We start from the raw sequence: 26,301 nt of genomic DNA, 5'->3' as shown, positions 1-26,301 counted from the left end.
TGTTGGCTCCAAGTTCAGCCGTACCAAGGTATGGATTGGAGCCAGAAAAAGAATCAAATTTAAGAAGGCAAACTAAAGTTTCATACTAAAGTGAATCATGGAACCAGGCGAAACTAGCAGCTACTGTAATTAATGCAAGTAGATCAACACTGGAATACAAGCTGCGTTTGCTCTCTTTGACCCCACGATAATCCCACAACAGCAGAAGTAGTGGGGACCATGCGGGGTCTGGGGTTAGGGAGTAGACTGCATAATAAAACCACCCAATGGGCCAGATAAGCCTCTGTTCATGTCAGATTCCATGTCTACACCATGTTTATATGATGCATATTGTGGATGACGGACACAAGCATTCACTACTCCCTTTCTTTTTCGTTGGCAGCTTCTTTTTTCGGAAACAGTTACATGGAGATCCCTTTGGAGGAGGTCTATGAGGAAGTCACTCTCCGCCTGCAGTTCCTCACCGGGAGGCCAGAGGGCGTCCTCTTCCTGGCCGCTGGGGACTCAGACTACCTCCTGGTGGAATTACGAGATGGTGCTGTCCAGGTGAGGAGCCAGTTCCAGGGCTGGATTAACCATTAAGCAAAAAAAGTATGTGCTCAGGGCATCAAGGAAAGGGGAGCAACACAGAAACATTACAATGCCAGATTTACCATGACCACATGGTGCAAAACTGCAAAGGATGCTATTAGAAAAAGTAGGATTTTTTTTCCAAATATAAATAAAGAAGAAGAATACAAAAGTAAACATTATTTTCCATTTTACTGTAAATTTTGTTTCATTTTGAAAATAAAATGTTATTTTATGGTTTATACATTGAATTAGATGTATATGGGGGCACCAACATCTTTTAAGTGTTTAAAGCTTCTAAAGGTCTTAATCTGGCACTGGCCAATACCATCTACTGCTGCTGATTTTGAATTAAATCTCCCATTCTCACTTACTCTCTTCCATCTTTCTGTTGCTCTGTCGTTACTCTTCTGTCTACCTGCACTGTGCCTCTCACTGTCTCTTGCCACTCTCTTGCCCTTTTCCATACTAGTCTCTGACTCACTTATTCCTCTGCCGTTTTGGCCTTTCTAATCACTGCATCCTCTTTCGACTTCTGTATTTTAACTTCTCTCTCTCTCTCCTCATCTATCTTAGCCGCCTAACCCCTTATTTCTGATTTCATCTCTCATCTCTTCCCAACGCAATCCATGCCATGCTCCTTTCTGCCAGTCCCCTCCGTTTTTGTTGCCTCTCTGGTTACTTTCTCACTACTTTGCTGTCTCGCTCCCTTTTATATATTTTTCATCTGCATCTCTCTAGCTCCTCTGGTTCTCTGCCCGCCCTGCCCAGCCTCTTTCCTCATCATGGGCATCTCTTCCCAGGGGCGTAGCTTCAGGGGGCTGTTTGGGGTGTTTCACCCCCCCCCCCCATGTAGTTTGTGATAATTAGTTGGGTACAGGCAGCTGCAGCCTGTGCAGGTAAGAGCGGTGGGGCAATGGGGCCGGTTGGGGGGTAGGAGGGGATTTTGACAGATGATGACGAGGTAAAATTAATTATTTATTTAAATTCCCCTCGTCGACTTCTGTCGAAATCCTCCCCACCTAGTCCAACCGCTCTTACCTGCACCGGCCGCGGCTGGGTACAGGTGATTTAACAGGGGAGCAGCTTGGTCAGTAAGGGGCATATGTATCAACATCTCCATTTGCGATTCTCAAATAGCGATTTTTAAAGAATCGCTATTTGAGAATTGCAAAACGGGATGTATTTAAACAATCGCAAAACTTTTGCGATTTCTTAAAATTCCTTAATTGCGATTAGCAAATTGCGAAATCGCAATTAAGGAATACCTACCCATTCATTCCTATGGGCCAGGAGACCCATAGGAATGAATGTGAAGTAATTCCCAAATTGCGATTCGCAATTTGCTAATCGCAATTTGAGAATAATTTCAAAGGTGCAAGGGTGTCATGATGACACCCTGATGCACCCCTGAAATGAGCATGTGTGCGCATATGACGCACATACATGCTCTAAGGGCATGTATGTGCGCCACGTGGCACTTTGTAAAATTCAAAAAAGTGCATTTTGAAAGGAAATCGCAAATTACCACCAACTAGAAGTTGGTGGTAATTTGCGATTTCTTAAGGATAATTCGCACAACTTGGGTGCGTGTTACATATCATTTAAGAAATCGCATTTTGCGATTTCTTAAATGCTTACGCACAATTAAGAAATCGCTAAATTAGCAATTCCTTAATTTTGCGATGAGATATTGGCTCATACATCCCGATTAGCGATTTTTTAATCGCAAACGCTGTTATTTTGCGAATCGCAGCGTTTGCGATTAAAAAATCGTTTGATACATATGCCCCATAGATCGGTGAGGGTGTGGGATTCAGATTTTCCAACAATGACGCTGTCATGCAATGTTAAAAAACTTTATAGGACAAGCAGGGTGCATGAGAGGGGCGAAAGTAGAAGTGGAAAGGAAGACAAATGCGGCTTGGTAGTGGTACTAAGGTCAGACAAAAAGACATACTTTTTTATAAAATAACTTTTTGAAGACTTTCAAAACAGAGGGAGAGAGTGTGTGTGCGTTTTTTATCTGTATGTATGTAAAAAGTCCTGATGAAATCCGACAGACACCTCACCATACCCGACTGAAAGCACCAGTGCCCAACTATTTACCCGAAAATCCTTTTATAAGAGGGGTGTGACACCCCAAACACCCCCTTGAAGCTACGCCCCTGGATTTCAGTCAGGTATAGTGAAGTGTCTGTCGGATTTTACCAGTAATGTTTACACACAGACAAAAATGCACACACACTCTCTTTGGAAACACTTAAAAAATGTTGGTTATTTCACAAAATAATGTACTTTTTCTGCCTTTGTAACCCCACAAATCCGCATTCCTCTCTTTCTGCTGCCCTTTAAGCCCCTCTCGTGCGCCCTGCTCGTCATATATTGTATATGTGCCAGCGCGGTTGTTGGGAATCTGAAGCTCACCGTCCCCCCCCCCCCCCTAATCTTACTGACCAAGCTACCTCCTTGTCTACCCATGCCTTTGTGTCTCTGCTCATGTCCTTTTACCTGCCCTTGTTCCTTCTGCCTCTTGCCTCCTCCATGGTTTCTCCACCCATCGCCCACCTTGCCTGCTTGTCCCCGTTAGTAAGAGTGATGTGCCCACCTTAGAATGAGAGAGGCCGGCTCCACTGCTGGCATCAGCGGTATGGTGCCACAATGTCATTGTCAGCAGATCGTGTTTCATTAATATCATCATGTCCTAGATATAGTTTACACAACTAGTGCTGCAGTGGAATTAATGATAGAAAATCTACAGCCAATGTGATGAGAGTTTTGTAGACAGTATTTAAGACACATTTGTCAGACGATATTTATGTAGGCGATATTCTGACATTCAGCTATCCTGACCTGGACACTCTGCACCCAGACACCATGGTCCTTCCCCTACAGACCTCTAAGCAATAAACTTTCCACACTAGGGCAGGAAGGGTGCCATATGTGTACCTCAGCAGAGAAAACGCAATGGCGGTGGGAGTATTACAGGGCAGCAGAGCAGGGTAACGAGAAACAGGGCACGTGACCTATGCACTAGGGTCATTGAGAAGTGGGCTGCACACATTGATAGTAAAAGCAGGCTGCACGGCGAGGTGTGAAGGCTGCTGACCTGCAGGTTCATAAGCAGCTGGAACAGGTCATTCATTGTTTTTAATCCTGGGGAAAATGCAAAAGACCAGGGTGCTTATTTACTATTTGAACTCCAGTCCTGGGATATTTTGTAAAAAAGTTGAAAGTTCCTGAAATATTGTAAAAAAGAGATGAAGTGCTGCAATCTGGCATCTCAGCACTATTCCCCCAACGTTCGCCTAGAGGGAGATGCTGAAGGAAAGTACTAGGAATCCCTTCTACGTTGCAGTGGGAAACAAAGTCAGGGGAACTGGGTGTCTTATTATCTCTTATATTCTGTTCCACCCCGCAGTAAGCAAGCCTTGTTCAAGGGGTGGATGCTTTCTAATTGGTGCACTCTGCTCTCTTCCATGTAGGTCAGACTGGATTTCGGATCAGGTGAGGTGCAATTACGCTCTCCAGAAGGACTGAAGCTTGACAACATGGTGGCACACGATTTGGAGCTCAAAGTCAGCAATGGAAAGATGACCCTGCTCATCGATAGTCTCTTTAACACCACTACTGAGATCCCAGGGCCCTGGCAGGAGCTCGCCATTCAACATGGCCTCTACGTTGGCGGCTCAGGGGACTTGGATATTCCCTACCTTATTGGAGCTACTATGCCATTCAGAGGGTGCCTCTACAGCACCATATTTAACAATATGGACCTCCTGTCTTTGCTGACATCTAGTAGTGGCTCAAGAACAGTGCAAGAGGTCAAAGACGGTTGCAGCCTTGAGTTTTCAGCAGGTCAGGATGAACCTTTTAGCTTCTCTGGGCCACGTTCCTTCATTGCATTCCCTAGCTGGAACGCAAGAGAGAGTGTGCTAATTGAGTTTCAGATGACGTCAACCGTGGAGCAGGCTCCACTGATCTTCCAGTCAGGAACTCAGCATGACTTTCTGTACCTAGAAATTATCAACGGTTATTTGCGTGGCACTGTGAATAGCAGGAAAGGTGCGGTTAAGCTACAAAATAATATTTATGTCAACGATGACGAGCCACACGACATCAGAATCTACATTGATGCCGACACATTTGAAATCAGTGTGGATAACTTTGAGACCAGAACATCTAAAACTGGCATGCCTACCTTCCTGCATCCGAAGGAGAATCTCTTGTTGGGAGGGTTTGATGAAGAAACTTTGGACATGTTAAGGGAAAGCCAGGCAGGTTACAATTTGAGAGATGACAGAAACTACAAATCCTTTGTTGGCTGCATAGAAGAACTGAGGATCAACTTGGAGAAGAAAAGCCTTCAAGATGCCCTTGTCACAAAGGATATTGTGTCCGGTTGTGAAAATGAAGACTATGAAGATGAGTATGATTATTACGATGCACCAACAACTGTGGCTCCTACTTCCACCCCATTGATGTGGCAAGGTCTCCAAATACCTATAGCAGAACCATGCCGCCTGGAGACTGGCCTACCCATCATTTTCCGAAACTTCACTAAACTGCTTAAAATCAGCCCATTGGTAGTACGGGAAGGAGGCACCTCAATTCTAGAATCATGGCATACACATCCAACCATAGACCTCAGTGCGATGGGTATCAGACCTTCTCAGGTCCTCTTTAGTGTCACTCATGATGCAAGGTATGGCACTCTCGAACTAGACATTCCAGGTGCTAGCACAAGAAAGAAGTTCACACTCCTGGACTTAATGAAACACAAAGTGAAGTATGTCCATGATGGCTCAGAGGGTTCAATGGATCAACTGGTATTTGAGGTCACCATCAACACGAAGGTGATGATTCCTGAGTGTTTGCGCAAAGGTCAAGCCTATTTGTTTCCCATATCAATCACACCCATCAATGACCCTCCACAGGTGGTTTTTCCACATGGAGACATCCTCATGGTACTAGAACACACACGCAAGGTGCTGGACTCAGATATTATCAATGTTGTTGATGGTGACACACCTTGTGACAACTTGAAGATTTTATTAGCCAGTGGCAAGAGTATGGAAGGGGGCTATGTGGAAAATGCCTATCAACCAGGGCAGGCCATTGAAGAATTTTCTTGTAATGAGTTAGAGGCAGGAAACGTGGCCTTTGTCCACAAGGGTGAACTAGTTCAAGAGCTCAACGTTCAAGCTAGTGATGGGATTACACGAGGGCCAACATCAACTTTACATATTATTGCCAAAGAGCCTGACATTTTTGTTGGCAACAACACAGGACTAATAATTTCACAAGGTGATATAACTGCAATTACTACCACAAATCTTTCGGTGGAGACCAATGCAGAGAAGCAGAAGGTGGATATTTTCTTTCGGATCACTGAACCTCTAAAGTATGGGGAGGTTCGTAAGAAAGGAAATACAGGTGAGTGGAAGTCAGTAGACACCTTCCAGCAGCAAGACATAGACAATGAGCAAATTAAGTACTTCAGCACCGATGCAGAGCATCATCAAAAAGACATCACTGAGAGGCTAGAATTTGAAGTCCAAGTTGGCAAGAAAATCCTGGGCACTAACTTCTTCTTTATTAAAGTGAAAAAGTCTCTGATAAAAATGCTAAACCTGGCTCCATTAGAACTGAAAAGAAGTCGCCAACTGAATATCACTGCTCGTGAAATTCAGGCTTTGTTGGAAGGGCAAAGTCTTGATCCTGCCTCCTACCAATATGTAATACTGCAAGCTCCCAGAAAGGGAAACCTTATGCTTGAGGGCCAGAGACTGACTGAAGGCCTCAGTTTCACCCAAAAAGATCTGTTGGGAAATCAACTGACCTATGAAGCAAGTGTGAGGAATTCTAAAGAAACAGAGGACCATTTCCAGTTCAGAATCTATGTCACCAGCCATGTATCACCTGTGTTCACCTACAAAATCAAAATTGGGGCAGACCCACATGCACCCGTGCTAACCAATGTTCTTCTTTCTGTTCCTGAAGGTGGAGAAGTCATCATTACTTCAGACCACCTCTTTGTTAAGAGTTCCATAAGCATGAATTACCTGTATGAGGTAATAGAAGGTCCTCAGCATGGAAAACTATTCAGGAGGTCACCCTCCAGACAACCTTCCAACAATGAGGCCCTAACTGAATTCTCCAATGACGACCTTCTCCAGGGTAGAGTGGTATATCAGCATGATGGCTCAGAAACCACAGAGGATGATATACCCTTCGTGGCCATCAGACAGGTCGAGGGCAGTGCTGAGGCTCTATATTTTGACCGAGATGTGGAAGAAGTGAGAGGTGTGTTCAGAGTGTCCATCCAACCTGTAAATGATAATGTGCCAGTTCAAGTAGTAAACAAGGTCTTCAATGTAGTACGAGGCGGGCAGCGCCTCCTCACTACTAGTGACATTGCCTTCATTGACAAAGATTCAGGGTCAACGGATGCACAGCTCGTTATGGTCAGAAGGGGTGTGCCCTTTGGCAGCATTGTGTTTGTTGAGGATACAGCACACCAAGTGTACCGCTTCACTCAGGAGGATCTCAGGAACAAAAAGGTCCTCTTTGTCCATTCAGGTGCTGATCATGGATGGTTCCAGCTGCAGGTTTCGGATGGCCTGCATCAAGTCACAGCCCTCGTGGAGGTTCAGGCCTCTGACCCTTACATCGAGATTGTCAACAACACAGGTCTGTTGGTCCACCAAGGGGGCGAAAAGGTTTTAGATGACTCTGTCTTAAGACTTGAGACAAATATGGACATCAGAAATGAGGATGACATTGCATTTAGAATTATTAACCCACCAATTGAGGGTGCAATACGGAAAGGAGCACAGCAAGTGTCTTCTTTTTCTCAGAAGGACTTCCTGTCTGGAGACATCATCTACTACCATAACGGCAGCACTAATGCCAGGGATTTCTTTGAATTCTCTGTAGAAGCCAACCAAGTGTTGGTGGAAGACAGTGTGGAGATCACTGTCATTTTGGAAGGTGGCAATCCACCACAGGTCATCCACAATGAGAAAATATATGTGTTCCAAGGTGAAGCAGCTGAGATCAAAAAGGAGTATTTAATGGTAAGTGAGATTTCTTTTCTGTGTTGTAAGAAGGCGCTCTGTTGATTTTGTGTTTGATTACAGTTAGGGTCTGTCTGGAATATGAAACTGTGCTGGCATGTGGAAAGAGATTCTTCAGACACCCTACTCAGCAATTCCCACTCACTCCATAGGTCCAAGAAACTCAGCTAGCACATGCTTCTCCAATTGACACTTCTTCTTCATTGTCACCAAGCTACCTAGATAGGCCTATCAATTTCTACTAAACTCTTCTTAGTGCTGGGAGATTCACAAAGCAATAGACAACCTTTATCTCAATATTCATTTTTCACGTAGTGCTGCAATACCTCATAAATGCCATTCATTTTTACTACTCCCTCAGAAGTGATAGGATAACCACCAAGCGCTTCTGCAAGTCCCACTTCTTCCAAGAGAAACATTGGCACTGGACTCTTTCAGGTACCGCCTTCCAATTTTTCGATCTCTCCAGACATTGTCTTTATGAACATCTTCACAAGTGGTGTCCAGCGGAGGTTCACAAGAGCTAGTCCATGCCAGATTTTCAGGATATCCACATAAACAATTGTATACAGTTTAACCCAGATCGAACCTCAATCACTCAATCCGTCATAGCAATTATTAGATGCATCCTAGCTACAGGTAGGCCTCTTGGCACTGCTGTGTCATATGGAAAAGGTACATTTTCATCTCTGATCTAAAGTTGTAGAATGACAATTGTTCTAGAACACCAATAAATTACACCAAATCTAGATAGTCACATAGTACACGCTTGTTTCTTTGCGTGCAATAGGCAATGTAAGTATATGTGCTTTCTTGTGTATTATTCATGTGTCTTTGTCCCTTCAACATTTTTAGGTTTCTGATGAAAACAGTTTCCCTCATGAGATTGTTTACACTGTACGATCCCCACCACGCTTAGGTGTCCTTGTTACAATCTCTCACACCGACACCTCCGACGGCAGCCTAAACAATATCCAGGCCTTCACCCAGGAGGATATCAACGTGGGCAGTGTCCTGTACCTTCACTCCAAGCCAGAACAAGGGAGCGACCCATTTATCCTGGATGTCAGCAATGGTGCCAAGGTCCTGGAAGGTCTGGTCGTCCAGCTTGAAGTTCTGCCAATGACAGTGCCCTTCAGAGTGCAGAACATTACCGTTGAGGAAGGCGGCACCAGAGTCCTTTCCACAGATGTTCTCCAGATCCCAAGCTCCTATTTCACCAATCTGAACCTGGAGTTTACTGTGATGGAGCCTCCAATGCACGGCGCCATTCGGAATGCGGAGAGGCACGGAGGTGAATCCCTGCTCTCCTTTACCTGGAATGAGGTAAAAGGGGCAATGACCGCAACAATGTTATGTGTAATTATTATCTTCTATGTGCATCTCAAGCATGATCTGAATTCAAAGAATCGACCAATTTATTTCAATGCCTCAGATGAGTGAGTTTTGGGGGCCATGCATTAAAGCACCACTTTAATGTTGAGCAAACTGAGTAGCTGTTCTCAGTAGATAATACTTAACACTTTATACATGCATGAACTCACTTGATCACTGATAATAACAACTCAAGCATCACTCCTTGTGTGTGAGTCTCACACTTAGGAGGTCAGTTTCACTTCTCTTCAACCTTTATGGCCCAATAAAGTTTACTGGGCAAAGACAAGCCAAGATCTCACACTTATGGGCTCTAACCCTGAAATCTCTGGAGACAGGTCTCCTGGATTCACAGAAAGGCTTTTACATTTATTACTAACCTTATGAGAACAATAATACAATAATTTAATAAAGCACAATAACACTGTGGGACTGATACTCAACGGGCCTCCGTCTCAGCACTCGAACAGAATCTCCGCAGTGCCTCACTGTGATATTGCAGAGATTACGCCCAAGTGTGGAGACTCCCCTATGACTGTGGGCACTTTCTGAATGAGGCCCAGGGTGGGCGTCCTAAACACGATAGAGTGAGGATGATGATGCTAGATGTTAACAGTTATTACTACCGAATCTCTTGATTCTCAGGATTCACGTAAAGTAACTGGCAAACTTCAAAAGGCACTTTGCAGAATTTCTATGGAGAAGATAAAGCAACTTGTAAATTCCTCACCCTTGTCCCGCTCTTCCCTATCTCTCAGTACCTACAGATACAGAGTAGTATGTTACATTATTTTTGGCATGTTTTCAGTATGCTGGCCATGCCGGAACTGATTCTAGGAGATTTTGCAGCTTCAATTCCCAACTCTTCAGAATCCTGGATGTGGTTAGAGGATAGGATACTCTCCCTAGCCCCTGCCATGTTCACCTTACTGAGGTTTCACATATATGGAGGTTGACCATGGTGTCAATCAAATCCCTAGAAAAGTAGCTCTGGTTCTGTCCAGATTTCTCTCTAAAACATGGCTCGTTCCATCATAGCACGCAAGAGTGACAGTGCCTTTTACTCACCCATCACTCTACCACAAACTAAAACCACCAATGACCTCAGTTGCTTACAGTACTACTCACTCACACTACCACTCACTGCTACTCATAATACCACTTACTCGCAACATCATCAACCAAGCACAACACATCCAACTGGCATCACCACTCACCCACAGTCAATGAAAACACCTGCATTTGACAACACTACACACTACACTTTGACAGCCAAACTGGCTTGCCCAATCAGAGGAAGAATATGGGACTTGGAGGCTTTGATAGTGCTGGGGAGAGAAAATATTCAGTGAGCCTCAGTGTGGCCGCACTTTCCCGTCTTCTTACATGCCTAAATGTGGATGAGGTTACAGCTGAAGACATCCTTAATCCACAGATCCATAGTGTGTAGTGGCTGCTGCTTGGATTGATGCCCCACTTTCCTAAATGAGTTAGCCACGATAGCCTTATAGCCTGACGTAGCGGGCTATACCTGCCATTAAAGGCCTGCTCCAGTTTGTTCGGCTCAGGCCTTTAACAAACGAGCAGGTCTTCAATATTGCTTCAGTCATTAAAAGAATGAGCGATAAGAATAGCAGGAGCAAGACTCTATCTTTGTCTATGGGAGAATGTGTGTCTATGCCATCTATTTCTAAAAGTAGATCTCTACTTTTACTCAAAACATTAAGTGGCAGCCCAAGTCAAGGCTCTAGGTCAAGCCTCCCTCCACCACCTGAAAGCCTACTAAAACCGCAGAACTGCTTCCTGGATCTGTGCCTCTCCCTAGGAAGAGAAAGATAGGAAATAGATGTATTGATCTGTGACTATTCCTGGCAAGGGGAGGTATTGTCACTTGCTGCAAATACACTCAAGTCCCGAGCATAGTGCAATGGATTAAAACAGGACTTGGCTGGGAGGAAATGGAAACTAAATCGCTTGAGGGTCTACAATTGCAAACGCAAGGCTGAGAAGGGGCTTTATTGTTGTTTAGCGAGGTAAGCAATGCAAGTCATGCCCTGGGGACCTAGGCATTGTAGACAAGGTAAGCACAATTTAATCGCCAGAGTGCACAGTTGTAGTGTCTCAGAGGCTGAACTGTGTGCCAGCACATCACAAAAGCATGGATTTTCCCATTGGCTTTGGGCCCGCTCCTCTCCAAACTTGCATGCAGTTATCCGAATTGTTTTTTTTCTTTATGGGGACCTGTCGGACATTGGGTAGAGGCCACCACCATTTAACATACATATTATTGGGATTATGTAGCAAGAGTACCTACACACCACCACCTAAACATTTGTTTTGAAAGTTGATTGATTGATTGATTGGGGTACTTATAGAGCGCAACTATCACCCTACGGGCATCTTGGCGCTTGCATTGGGAACCCGTCCTGGTTTTTCCCTGTAAGATAACCCATACTGGGTATCCCCAAGGTGAAAGCCAGGCATCCCGCCGCGGGGGGCCGTTGTGGAGATTAAGCAGGCTTGTTGCCCAGAGCTGCATAGTGTGAACTCATGCTTAGAGTGGGCACCGAAGCGAGAATTATCAAGTCCGTGGACAATTGGGTTCTGGACCCTGCCGCGTCGGGAATCGAACCCAGGTCCCAGGCCTGATCTCTGCTTCAGGGTATGCCTCCTCTAACCAGTGAGCTACACTTCTCCAGTTAGTTGAACAAATGCTTTTCTTTGTCGTTAAGTATTGGTTAAGAGATGAGTGACTGATTCATGATAACATTCCTATGGGTCCAATACTTGCTGATGACTTCCACCGAATCACCACCTTGTGCACTGATGTACTTAACTATTGAGTAAATATGCATAAAACATAACTAAAATGTTGAACACATAACCCAGTGATAGAGTCAGTGAGGGAAGACTGACAGCTAGCTTCCCTCCCTCACGCGCTCTCTTGGTTCTTGCAGGTGGAACAGCAGCTTATCCTATACGAACACGATGACACTGAGACAACGAGAGATGCCTTCACTCTAGCTGCCAACATATCTGAGATCCACCGTCAGAGCCGCCCTGCGACCATCACCATCGACATCCGGCCGGTCAACGATGAGTTTCCGGTGCTGGCTGTCAATGCAGGGTTGCAAGTAAGTCATCTTCCCGACTTTGGCAAAGGTTCCTTATCAATGGGCTTCTCTTCTATCAGTGGCTAAAAAATGGTTGTATGATGGGACAACACAGGGAAATACTTTGCATGCTTTTACAACGCATGTTTTACACTGCATTTTTTAGAATGCATATGCTTTTATAACGCATAGCATTACTACACATTGTTTATATATATTTATATATATAAAAAATAAAATTGTGGGGGGAGACCCCCTACACCCACAACTCGCCTTAAATGTGTGGTAAAGGCATGCGTTCTAAAGGCGTATATACATGGTAAAAACGAGGGTGGCAAAAAATGCTTTGAAAAAATCTCAGTATAAAATCTGTATCCCCTAAAAAAATGTTGCCATACTAAATGGGTGAAAGGAAAATGCTGAGAAATATGGGATAGGCTTTCAAATCAGTTTATTGTAAAGCTGTACATTGACACCTCAGGGATTCCATGCTAAGGACATGTATCCACATCCGCATAATTAAACACAGTAGTGCAGTGAACACCGGCAGAGCCATGGTTTGATGGTATGAGTTAGTCATTCTCTGGTAGGCTGGTTCCTTGATTCAGCCTGCTGTGTTACAGTTGGACAACCCATGATCTGGTGACAGCGCAGTATGCTTCCAGTCCTGTGACTCAGTGCAGGTGTCATGTAACTCATCTATAGCATAGTGACTCAGTGAAAGTGCCATATGATACCAGTGGTATACCTCACTTGCAAGGGTTGTGGCTGTCAACCTTTTGGGTCAGTGCGAGGGATGCAGGCTGCCAGCCCTGTTACTCAAAAGTAGTCCTGCATACTGCCAGACCTATCACTCAGTATAGAAATGCTGGAAGCAGTGAGCCCCATATGCAGCATATTTCTAACTCCAATTGATATATATATTGTCAAGGTACATAGACATGTATTAATTATAGTAAGTCTCCATTTAGATATGTTTACTTACCCTTGCAATATTTTGGTAGTTGAAATTCAGGTCACAATATTTTTGCGCATTGATATTTTTGTTTTCGGTGTTCGGCCACATAGCTGTCCTGCGTCTCAATATCCTATTATTTGCTGTTCACTGGTTTTGCTCGAACAGATTATGGCGAATCTCTAGCAGGACATAATTTCTTATAGTTGACATCTTCCAGCAGGCCATTCATTGTATGCGGCTGCCAGAAAGGACCAGGGATGGTACCTGTGCCTTTATCATTAGATATTATTTTAGGCTTAATCTTCTCAATCTGCCTGTTTCTTATCATTCCTGACAACGATGGTATCGATAGAAGGCTGGCCCAGATTAACCAAAAATTCATGCAACGAAGCCCTGCTAACAAATGTTTGTAGATAGGGATTTGCATCAAAACCTCTGGTTGGTTGCATGGCAATGGGCATGCGCCAACCATGGAACAGCCACTTGATGCAAAGTAATGCATAGCAGTGCATAGCGCAACCTTGCGTTAATTTGGGAAACTTTCCAATGCAAATTCTGTTTTGTATTGATTAGGAAATTCCAGCATAGCAGTTTGCTTTGGGTTTGCAAAAACAATGCAAACCTGGCGCAAAGCATTGGCAAATCTAAGATGTAGTGTTTAGCTGTACAGGGAAAAACTGTTGTCACCATCATCCCTGCTGTCCCAGGGATTCTGTGGACTTCACGTCTACTGCATTAGGAACTTTTGCAGGACTATGCAGTATGATGAGCTCTGTGCCACTGACTAGTTCTTCCCCGCTTTTAGGAAGCTTGGGAACCTTCATGCTCGTGGTCCTGTAAGTATTGACAGCCAGCTGTGTGCTGATGTCAGCACTGCCTACAGGAATTTTGTTCTCTTTCACGTGGTATGTCACCGTTATTCAAGCAGCCCTTGTGGCTCAAGCAGAAGCCTTTCCCTGGAGCCCTATGCTAGTGAGTCTGGACACTAATGTTACCCAGGTGGTATGAGTAAAGCGCATGGTTTGGTGATAACATTAGATGCTGATGGCATACAAAGAGACAGAGAGTGTGTGTGTGTATGTGTGTGTGTGTGTATGTCTTAAGTGTATGTGCAAACATGCACACCCACAGAGATGATGAGGAAGTGGAGATGTATATGTCATATGTCTTCAGAAGGTTTTCAGTGTTTTGTTTGTAAATCATATTGTCTTCTAACACTGCGTCTGTCGGTCCCCTTCCCCTGTGCTCTCCCTGCTGCTCCTTAGCTCTACCCCCTCCTGTCACATTTCTCCTGCTTTGCCTCAGTGCTACTGTCACCCTACTCACTTCCTTCAGAGTGTGATTTCTGTAGGATGGGAGGCAATGTGGACACAGCATTCAGGAACCAGTGTTTCCACGTCAACACTAATTCGGCCCCGTTTTGTTTTCTGTTTAGAATGCTTTATTGAGGTTATATGGAGAAACAAATATCAAATATATACATAATATTCAAACAATTCAATTCAAGCACAATGAATAAAAGAAGAAATATGAATGCTTATCAGTTCAATAAACCAAACCGCGAATTGAAAAATATAATCAAATTACTAAGCCATATACAGTTTTGAGATTTTTTAAGAGAAGAATAGAGAGAATAGGAAAAGGAAGAGAAGAAAGAGGAAGGAAAAGAGAAAGAGGAAAACCATAAAATAAGCAATAACAGCAATGCAGTAATAACGATTTTAACCTATTAAAAGGTGTCCAATATTTATGGAGGTTTATAACTGGTAACATAAAATGTGGATAGAACATCTTGCCTGGATAAGAACGACGTAAGTGGTGACCATAATAAATCTTTTTAAATCATTAAAGGAATAGAAGTAGCATGTGCACGGTCCAATCTATGATGATGACATAAAAGATTCCACCAACCAGTAAAAGTAATTTTAGTGGTGTATTTCCAATTTGTGGTAATAATCTGTAAGGCAATAGCTATTATCAAATCAATAAACTTTCCTCCACTCCTTAGAGAGCACCATACGGGGAAGAGCCTCCTAAACAACTGTGCGAAATATCAAAAGAGAAAGTTGTGGACAAAATTTCGCTCAGCTTCTCCCAAAACGAGCAGCCAAAGCTTTTAACCAAAGGGCAAAAAAAAAAACATGCGTAAAAAGTCACTTTTATCATGAGAACAAGACCAGCATTTTGCATTCTTAGGCAGCTGGAACTTATGAAGGTCCTCAGGGGTCAGGAAAACCCTTTTATAAAAATAATGTAACGTTTGTGTTGGACTTGCTGAGCGAAAGGAGGTATGGATCTTAAACCATATGGAGCCCCAGGCCTGGAAAGATATTTATCTGATATCTGCAGATTAATGAATGTTAAGGAGGTGTTTTTTTTTACTGTTTAGTCTCAATCTACCATATTGTGTGTTTTTATCTGATATCAATTGTATCACTTTTGCTTGTATCCTACGTCCTGATTTTCCCCTAAATAAAAAATTCTTTTGAAATGAAAAAAGATTCCTCTGCCACAAGAGCTCCACCTTGGACTTTGTTCTCAAATCGGAAGGACAAGACAAACTCCTGTAAATTCCACATGCGCTCATATGAGAGGAGAGATTCAAAGTGAGAGAGGGAGGCTGACTTTGTGGACCAAGGATGAATCCTGAGAGAAGAGAAGAAGAGAAGTCTTAAGATGTAGATAATGAGTGGCATGATAAGAGGATATGTCATATTTTTTCTGAATCTTAGAAAAGTCCATAAGAGAGCCATTAGTAAGTATAAGGCCAATGGTTATAATACCTTTGTTAATCTATTCTTTCCATGAAAGAACTCTATTATTTAGTTTTAAGTACTTATTGTACCAAGTAGAAGTTTGTGAAATAATATTTATATGATAATTAGAGGAGGCAATTAAAGGTTTAGCAACAGCTAAGGAATAGGTAAGTATAAGAGAGAAAAAGGTCCTGGGGGTTGAGAGATTTGAACTGCCCCGTTTAAAGAAAATGGAGTACATTAGGCCTGCTCCAATAGATCCCAGGTAGGTAATATTGTATGTGGGTTAGCCGAAATGGAAGTCTAATTTTGTTTCAGTGTAAAGGCAGAATGATAAAGCCTAGGGTTAGGAAAATGGACCCCTCCAGAATCTTTGGGTTGTTGAAGACGGTTTAGTGAGATTCTAGGCTTGTGCTTGTTCCACAAGAATTTGATCACAGAACGGTCAATGGTTTTAAAGAGAGTGGGAGGGTAACAGGTAGCATGGGCAAGTGGAAAATAACTAATGGTAGCAATATCATTTTAATCGTTGCTAATCTACCACACCAAGACACAAATAATAGGGAACAACCCTCCATCAACGCCGTGATTTTAGTGATGTTTTCATTAAGGTTAATTTTAATGGTTTATTTAATGTTATTTGTATATAGGATACCTAAACACTAAATACTTTTTGAATTCCATGTAAACCTTGTATCTTTAAACGTATCTGGGAGGCAATATTTATTTAAGGACAGGACCTCTTATTTATCTATATTAAGTTTATACCTGGAAACTATAGAGTATTCATTTAATAATGAGAAAAACGCCGGTACAGACATGCTTGGGTTAGATAGATATAATAAGATATCATCTGCATATGCGGTAAATTTAATGTCGATGTTCCTAAATTGAAAGCCAGTGAACCTTTGAGAACGTCACATTTTTTCCAAGAAGGGTTCTAAAGCTAAAATGAATAAAAGTGGAGATAAAGGGTAACCTTGTCTAGTTCCCCTGATGAGGGAAAAATAATTGGATTGATGACTGTTGACCCAAATAGAGGTAGAGGGTGCAGAATATAATAACTGAAAGTACTGAATGATGTGTGGACTGAAGCCGTGCCATTTCAATGCTCTGAAAATGAACTCTTAGTTCATTCTATCGAACGCTTTTTCAGCATCCATAGTTATAGCAGCCACAGCTGAGTTCAACTTGGAAGCCAAATGAATTATATTGAGGAATGTTCTAGAACTGTCTGCAATAGAAATTCCTTCACAAACTCTGACTGATGTATATCAACTGAATCAGGGATGACCTGATTAATACGGAGAGCCAATAATTTGGCAAACATTTGTGAGATAGATCTGAGTTACTACATTGAGATAGATCCTTGTCTTTCTTAGGGATCAGACAAAGTATGGTCTGAGTAAAAGAACCTTGGGGCATATCAACAACAACCGGCGATAAGTATCGCTAAGCGCATTTAGCGCTAGGATAATTATCGCCGGCTAGCGTTGATTTTTATCGCTGAGATAGCGTGCTATTAGCAACGCTTATCTCAATAGCGTTAAAAATCCTCAGGCTAAGTGGCTAACGTGAGATTATCGCTGGAAACCCAGTGATAATCTCACGTTAGCTTGTTGATAGGGACAGACAAACTTAGCCATGATATCCTCCTTCCATAGGATATCATGGCTAAGTCAGAAAAATACCAGACGTAAAAAAGCAGCCTTAACCGCGGTTAGCGCTGCTTTTTTTGTCTCTAACAGGGTTAGCGATATTCTTTATAATAGGAGAAATGTCGCTTAGCGACATTTTTCCTATTATTTTACTCTGGAACGCCCCGTTTGCATCTCATTAGAGATGCAAGGAGAAGCGTAGAGTAAATGGGTGCTAACATGCAAATTTGCATGTTAGCACCCTGTTGTTGATAGGGTGCTAGTTTTATCTCTGCTTTTTTGGCTTTTAAAGCCAAAAAAGCAGAGATAAAGCCCTTGTTGATATGCCCCCTTGTGTCCTTCCCATATTTAAAAATGAGCAATAAGAAGCAACAGTTTAGGAACTAACAGGTGTTTGAAATGAAGAAAAAAAAACATACAGAAAATCCATCAGACCCAGGAGTTTTATCTTTTGGAAGGTGATTAATGGCGTTTGAAATTTCTTGTTCCAAAATTGAACTATCAACAGAGGACAAGTCAACAGTGTTTTCTGGAGATTTGGGAGTGGATTGAAAATAAGCGTCGATCTGATCAGCTGAAGGAGAGGACTCAGGCGTATATAAATTAGTGTAGTATTCTGTGAAGCACTATAATATCTTGGCGTCACTAACGTGCCTGACCCCAATTTTATCGGTTATAGCCATAATCTTGGACTTTTGCTTTTTAATTTTAAGGTAGTTAGGCAGAGATTTGCCGGCCTTATTCCGACCACCATACATTTTAGCATTAAACTTAAGCAAACTACCGCAAGCACTATCCCAGGACTGTTTATTATACTGCATTTTAGATTTAATGAGGTTAGACAAGGTATCTGTGTGATTCGAAGAAATAATTCATGTTCTTAATTTGTTTTAAGAGTCGTGTTGAATCTCTAAGTGCCTTCCTCTTTTTATTTGCAACAAAATCTATTAAAACCCCCCTGGCAGTTGCCTTAAATGCATCCTAAATAAAATTCATCTGTGAGTCCGAGGAAAGATTATTCTTGAAACATTCTTGTAAGAATAATGTAAATTGCTCTGCAAAATGGTTGTCGAGCATTATTAAATCTCCAGCTGCGTGAAGTGGGTGTAGGAGTAGGATAATCCGAATCTACTGTGACAGTCCCATGATCTGAAATAAGTATTGAACCTATCTCAGCATGTGACAAGAATTGAAGAGTAGATTGTGTGAAAAATATGTAATCTATTCTAGAATGGGATCCGTGAAAAGGAGAGGAAAAAGAGAACTCTGAAACATCAGAGTGTGAAGTTCTCCAAACATCTATCAGCCCTCTAGAAGATATAGCTTTGTGAAAGGTCTGATGCATTTTCTTTGGCATAAACTTGGTTTGAGATTTACGATCTAAAAAAGTATCCATAAATTGATTACAATCTCCACCCACTATAAGATTTTCTGAAGCATGTGAAGAAAGGAGGGTGGAAAATTAATTTCAAAATACTAAATCTATACCATCAGGACCATAAACATTGCATATAGAAAACTGGGTATCATGTACCTTAATGTTTAAAAAAAAACATCTACCATTATCGTCTTTATCTTCATTCTACAAATGAGTACACAGCGATTTATGAAATTATAACACCATTCTTAGTTTTCACAGCAGGGGAGCCAAAAACACTGCCAACCCATTGTCTATGCAAGGAGAGTATATCTTGTTCTCTAAGATGCATTTCTTGTAATAAAGCTACTTGGCATTTCAGTTTTGATAGGTGAGACAACACTCTTTGCTTTTTGACTGGGTTACAAATGTCCTTAACATTCCATGAGACAATACGTAAACCTCTCATTGAAGGGATATATAAAGAGCTATTAAAAAACACATAGGAAACCTGAAATAAGTAAATATCTGCTTGGGTCCAAGATGGCGCCCACGAGAGAGTAGACTCTCAGAGCTCCGCCACACCGGTATCTTTCTTGGCGGTTCCGGGAGGGGGTGTCCACTCCCACGTATAGCTGGCCAACGGTCAGTGGAGCGGTCCCAAGCACTCGGGGACACCGACCGGGAAAGCGGAGCCGCAGCGTAGAAAGTCATGCGACGGCGCGAACAGTGTGGTGGAGACAAGATGGCGGCCGCATAGGTGCTGCTATCGCGTATACTGGCGAGCAGCAGGGAAAACTTCGACAGCACCAGAGGGAGTGGCAGAGGTCGCGGGCACACACCGATTCCCACGTTGGGGTTTGGAGGACGTTTGGGCCCCCGGCAAGATCTGGTTGCCGGTGCAGTGGAGCGAGTGGAGTCAGGCACAGGCACCGGAGGCGCATGGACTTGGGCCCCTGGAAGCTTCAGGAGGCAGCGTGCAATTACTAGCTCCAGCGTGGGCCCTGTGCAGTGAGTGGAGACTCCAGAAGAGCCTGGGCCTTGGGGACAGTGAGGACACAGCGTACCGGGGTGGGATCGACCCAGGTGAGCGAGGGTCCCGGCGGTGGAGGCCTGGGCCTACCCTCCCCCTCCTCCCCAGGGTGGCGGCTGCAGCGCGGGAACCCTTAGGGAACAGCATCCCTTTATCACAGCCACATCCAGAAGGTGGGCCGTGGTGTTGCAACCTCGGGCCGGGGGACTTCCTGGTGGGGGTCCAGGAGAAGGTACGGAGCACGTCCTGCAGAGGTGAACCTTCTTGGCGCTGCTGCTCTCGCTTGCTGTGTGGGGTCTCCTGGCTGGGGACGCCAGGGAGTTGGGTCCGCTGAAGTGCGACAGCGTAATTGAAAATCGCCTCCTGCTTCCTAAACTCTCGTATACCTCTGTCCTCGGAGTTGCTATTTGTGCTGGTCACAATAAGGCGCGGTCCTCATTTTGACATTTGCAGGTTGCATTGTTTGCCCTGATGTCCTTACCAGTGAATGTCTGGGCTGTGTTTTGTTGGCTTGGTTCTGCCATGTGCTTGTCAGACCTCCTTATCAGCTGCACACAGCTGTGCGCTTTATCTTCCTGTTTTTAGCACGAAGTGGCTCAGATTAATATGCCACCGATGCTGAGACAAGGTTTGAAAGGGCTTGCTCTCTGGATAAGGGCGACTTCAATATTTTTGTGCAATCGCGGCACCGGCGCTTTACCTTTAACCATGATAAAAGTAAAGCGCGGGTGCCGCAATTGTGGCAAAAGTGAAGAAATAGATGTTTTTTTCTATTTCTTTACTTTTGCAGCAATCACGGCACCAGCGCTTTACCTTTAACCATGTTAAAGTAAAGCGTGGGTGCCGTGATTCAGCAAAAGTAAAGAAATAGATTTTTTTTTTATTTCTTTACTTTTGTGCAATCGCGTTAGACTATTTCGAAACGACTCAAGAATCGAAACAGCTACTTCCTTTTCGATGGAGACTTGGTAAAGCTGTTGTTACTGTACAGTCTAAGCAAGCCTGTTATTTATAAAACGAAAGATGTATATATAATTTTACAGGTGGTGTTAAAATCCATGGAGGGAGGGCTTTGACAGTTTACGCTAGTGACGCTTACGTGTTCTGGTGTATAACTTTCTCTGGACTTAATATTATGTCCACACATATATTTATGTATCGGTTGCTGCCGAGGTGTTGAGGCAATTAATTGTACACAGTCATTGGCGCTTAAAATATCAATACACGAAATACTACATAAACATATTTTTGGGGCCATATGTTTGGTTATACTGCGACAGAGTCAAAGAAAGAGAGAACTGCTTCCGGAGAATGGGCGGGCTCTGCGATGTTTTGTCCGCCCTGACGGTCAATACAGACCGTGCTCCAGCCGTCTTCACTATTGCGACTCTCACTAAAAGTGAACGGAAACGGTGGTCTCTACTCTGCACTGTAAAAATAAAATCCTTCTTTTTGACACTGCATTCATGCTATTTGCCATTAAATGTCACAGTCCAGAGTAGAACATGAAGTAAGTTTGATTTGCTTAAGTGAGCAATCCTTGCATTTGACGGTTAACACCGGCCGCAAGGAGCACACTGCGTCTAGTGGTGCAGCAAGAGTGAGTTCTACGGGCAATAATGCAAGCAAGAAAATGGGGCCTTATGCCACAGTTTGCAACAAAAAAAAATGTTTACAGCCTTCAGATCACTGTGTCCAGGTGCTACTGTACCTGCGGCGCTATTGCAAGCTACGCACCTAAATACCCCCTCTAGAAAGGTTTGGTGTGTGCACTACCCCAGGAAGATAATAGTACAGCCGGTACAGGAGGAGTGTGCACATCCAAAACAACAAAGGAACAGCAATGAAAGCGACTCTACGTAATGTTAACGCAGTCTATATCATGAGATCATTTTGCGTTACAGTTAGATCCATTTTCATTTAAAAATGAAAAAAATACTTCACTTACCTGATCACGCAGGACAGTTATTACAAGGAGGAGGGAGAAGCAGTGAGAGGGGAAAGATGAGGGGAAACGGTGAAAGGTGAGAAATAGGGGAAGCAGGAAAGTAATGAAGAGGGACAACACTAGACGGGGCGGGCTAGAAAGCAACAATGAAAGGTAGAAATGTGTGTCAGAAAAAAATAAGAAAAAAAGAAAGTATCAAATGTGGAGGGCGAGAGAGGATCAGCAGTGAATGAATGAGGGGGCGGAGAGGAGGCTCTGAGGGAGATCGACGGCTAAAGGCCGAGAGGAAAGCCAGATGGCGCGGCCCGTGAAGGGGCTGGTGTGAAAGAGCACCAGGGAAGGGGGCGGAGAGGAGGCTCTGAGGGAGAGCGACTGCTAAAGGCTGAGAGGAAAGCCAGATGGCAATTGCGCACGTGCACGCTTGCGTAACCGCAAGCTTGAGGCCAGCAAAAGAGTGTGGTAGCACTTTGAAAACCCACTTACTAAATGTCTCACCTGAAACAGCGCATACGCTGGCTCAGGCGAGACCTATAAAGAGTTGATCATGGCTGCTGTGTGGGATTTGCCACATGTGCTCTTTGAGGTTCACAAAGTCCGCCTATTTCAGGATTTGTCAATCATTACGCTCCAGCGACGTAGGGATATGAGACCAGTGAAGGCGTTTCTGAGGGACAAAGGCATGAAATACAGATGGGGCCACCCATTTTGATTGATCTCTGCATGGCAAGGAGAGACGCGGATGACAAGCACACCCCTGGAGGCGGCAGACATTCTGGGTATAGATCTGGATCGAGATTCCTCTTCACCCCGCACCAACTCACATTCATCAGCTGCGGACACTCGAAGACGGCGACGCAACAGGAATCCTCCTCTGCCTCAGCATACGAAGCCCACGGAAACGGAGAGTATCAGGGAGTGCCCAGACTTACTGCGGCAACTTTCTAAACACCACCAATCCCCAGAACGTGACGAATAGCCACATATCCTTCAACATCTTGCTTTAGGGGGGTGGGATGCACGAATCCCCTCCCGGGGGCTCAGTTGGACTTTGCATTTGACCGGCTGACGCGAAGGCAGTGCTTTCCCAACACTTCATGCCTCCCCCGCAGATGACCAGCGACATGGACACTCACTACATAATCGCAAGTTGTGCACCGATCAGTGCTTTAGTTCTCTTTTTTCTCTTTTATTGTTTGTGTTTTTCACTCCCCACAATGTTTTGTGCTCTACTCTTCTTTAGACAGACTCACTGTGAATGTGGAATGGTGGGTGGGGGCTATGCAGAAGTGGTCGGGAGCTCTTATAGCGCCCTAGATCCTATTGACTCAGCGTGAAGGTACTTAGTCTGAATGTACGGGGTCTCAATTCACCTGTCTAAAAGAGCAATTCTCAACCAACTTAGGGCAACACGGTGTGATCTTTGCCTTTTGCAAGAGGACTCATAGAATGAATGAGTTCGAGATGGTTTGATCGCCAATATTGGTCTCCTGGGCAGGGGAAGAAGGCAGGAGTTGCGATTCTTGTGGCCACACACTTCCAAGGGAAGGTTGACTGTGTACAATCGGAAATTCCGGGGCGGTAATTGTCATTGAGGACGTCTTGGGCCCACCATGCACTCACTGTAACTACCATTTATGCCCCCCATGAAAGGCAGGAACCATTCATTCACCAGGCAGTACTGGCGTCTCCTGATTCCAATTTGATAATAGGGGGTGATTTTAATTTGGTCATGGATGCGGCCATGGATAGGTCCCCTACACGCACAGGGCCTGCAGGGATCTACTCCACACAAGGGGCAGGATGGCTTGCAGAGGCAGGGCTTACTTATATTTGGCGGGTATTAAACCCACCGTCCTGATCATACTCTTTTTTTCTCTGCAGCTCACCAATCACATGCTAGAATTGATTATTTCTTGGTTTCAGCCCCTTTATGTCCAAGAGTAGCAGGGGCCACGATTTACGTGGCGGCCATATGCGACCCTGCCCCGATTCAGTTGGATGTTCGCCTTCCGACCACTCATCAGGTCACCAAAACGTGGCATCTGAATACTAAAATGTTAACATATGACCCCATAGTAAAGGACGTAGAGAAGGCCATAGTAGATTACATTTCCATTAACGATACACTAGATACTGCAATCACGACACTTTGGGAGGCGCATAAGACGGTCGTTCAAGGGACATATCTTGCAATGGCGGCTAGACTTAATAGGGAGCGGGCCTCGAAACGAGTGGTGCTTGAAGCTAGTGTGAAAGAGCTAAAAAGTGAGCATCAGCGAGTAGCCACACACCATAAAAGACGGCGACTAAACGCAGTACGGCCACCGCTTAGAGCGCTAGATATAGACGCGGCGGCACAAGCCTTGTTACGCACACGACAGAAATACTATGCAGGGGGCAATAAAGCAGGGAAACTACTAGCACATAGGTTAAGGGCGCAGGCTCATTCTAGATGGGTACAGACTATCGTAGACGAGAACGGATGAAGACATAGCAGCAGCATTAGGCCGCTTATATGAGCAATTATATACGGCAGAGAAAATCTCCCCGGCTATTAGCGCATCATACATTGAACGGTCATCCGTCACAGCGCTGCTACCTCCCTATGCCGAACAGTTGGAGGAGGACATCACGGAAAAGGAACTGCTAGAGGCAATAGGCCACCCGAGTGTTGGCAAAGCGTCGGGGCAAGATGGGTTTATCGCTGCCTTTTATAAACGATATGCTCCCCTTCTAGCCCCCATTTGGACTCACCTTTCTAACTCCTTTGGAGTATAAGGGGAACTCACAGAATCAATGGGCATGGCGGTCATCTTGGTGTTGCCAAAGCCAGGGAAAGACCCCCACCTATGCGCCTCCTACCGTCCGATTTCCCTTCTGAATGTCGATGCTAAGATATTCAGTGGAATTCTGGCGGGGCGACTGGGTAGGCACATGCTGGGCTTGATAGAGCCCGATCAGAATGGATTTATACCGGATCAAACCTGTAGCAACAACACTAAGCAGCTTTTTAATCTCCTAAAACTCAGCTTTCCTGGGTCCCGATGTTGTTTCTGTCCATAGTCGCCGAGAAGGCCTGTGACCGCGTGCACTGACCTTTCCTGCACGGGGTGTTGGAGGCGGTGGGCTTTGGACCCAGGTATCGACAATGGGTAGGTGCGGGATATGCGAATCCCAAAACAAGGGTGCGGGTGAATAACACTCAATCCCCGATTTTCACAGTGGCAAGGAAGACGCGTCAGGGCTGCCCTCTCTATTTGCGCTCTATATGGAGCTTTTGGCAGAGCGCATCCGCCGTCATCCGCAGATAAAGGGTGTCTGGATGGGGGGCCAATCACACAAAATAGCCCTATACGCAGATGACATCTTATTGACAGTTACTAATCCGCGGGACTCCCTGCCTCCCCTGCTAGAAAAGCTGACCCGGTTTAGGGAGGTCTCCGGTTTTAAAGTAAACAAAGCTAAAACACAAGCCCTGAATATCACTATTTCCCGGGAGGAGCAGGCTCAATTGGAATCGACATTCCCCTGTCAGTGGTCACAGCAAGATATCCAATATGGAGCCCTGTTGCACACGGTAAGATCACTCATTCAATCATGGCAGGGGGGGGGGTCCCCTCTCTTAGGTGGGTCGCATCGAAGCTGTTAAAATGACCCTGTTGCCGAAAATTCTTTACTTAATGCAGGTGATGCTGTTGCCACCTCCCCCAGTCATGTTAAGGAAACTGCAGGCCGCACTGGACGCCTTCATATGGGAAGGTAAGCGAGCACGGATGACGAAGGCCCAAACATACCTGCCGCTAGCCAAAGGGGGTCTTGCGATGCCGAATCTGGTGAAATATTACCAGGCTGCTCAGCTAAGATATATAGTAGAGTGGCAACGTTTGATGACTGAAAAACACTGGTGCTTTCTGGATCAGGCAGTCGCGGGCATCCATATTTGGAAGACCCCGTGGCTACAGCGTAAATATTGCCCACCAGGGGTATATATTTCGCCTGTGGTCAGGGCAACAATCGGGGTCTGGGACAAAGTGTATACCACTCACCAGCCATCCACGCATATCTCGCCCCTCACACCAATCATAGGTAACCCCGGAGTTTCCTCAGGCAATGTCAGAGACAGCATGTGCTCCCTGTCAAGAAGCACAATGTAAGAGGATTGGCGACCTGTTTAATGTGCATGGCCTGTTGGACTTTAAGGCCCTCCAACAGGACTTTGGACTCCCGGACTCTGAATATTGGCACTACCTAGCGGTAAGGCATTGGGTGTCTCTTCCCACGATTAAGCCCTATGCCAGTAGAAAATTCACGCTGTTTGAGCGCTGGCTCTTTACTCAAAAGGACGACTCTCGTCTCTTGTCGGACATATACTCTTTTTTAAATACCCACCCCACGCCGCTACACACACCGGCATGTAAGAGATGGGAGCGGGAATGTGAATGGAGCTTTACAGAT

The 26,301-nt window shown here is 44.5% G+C and overlaps 1 protein-coding gene across 1 annotated transcript in view; it reads left to right on the top strand.

Moving 5' to 3' along the window:
• Positions 1–26,301, top strand: part of CSPG4 (chondroitin sulfate proteoglycan 4) — a 404,024-nt gene that overhangs the window by 253,058 nt on the left and 124,665 nt on the right. Inside the window, exons 2-5 of the mRNA XM_085643854.1 lie at positions 383–546; positions 4,056–7,649; positions 8,505–8,975; positions 11,981–12,157. Coding sequence (XP_085499980.1) covers positions 383–546; positions 4,056–7,649; positions 8,505–8,975; positions 11,981–12,157 — 4,406 coding nt within the window. The remainder of the gene's footprint in view (positions 1–382; positions 547–4,055; positions 7,650–8,504; positions 8,976–11,980; positions 12,158–26,301) is intronic.

The sequence above is a fragment of the Triturus cristatus genome, chromosome 3_1, assembly GCF_964204655.1.
Source record: "Triturus cristatus chromosome 3_1, aTriCri1.1, whole genome shotgun sequence".
NCBI lineage: Eukaryota > Metazoa > Chordata > Amphibia > Caudata > Salamandridae > Triturus > Triturus cristatus.
Note: the sequence above shows the minus strand (reverse complement) of the source record. Positions and strands in the feature narration are given on the sequence as shown.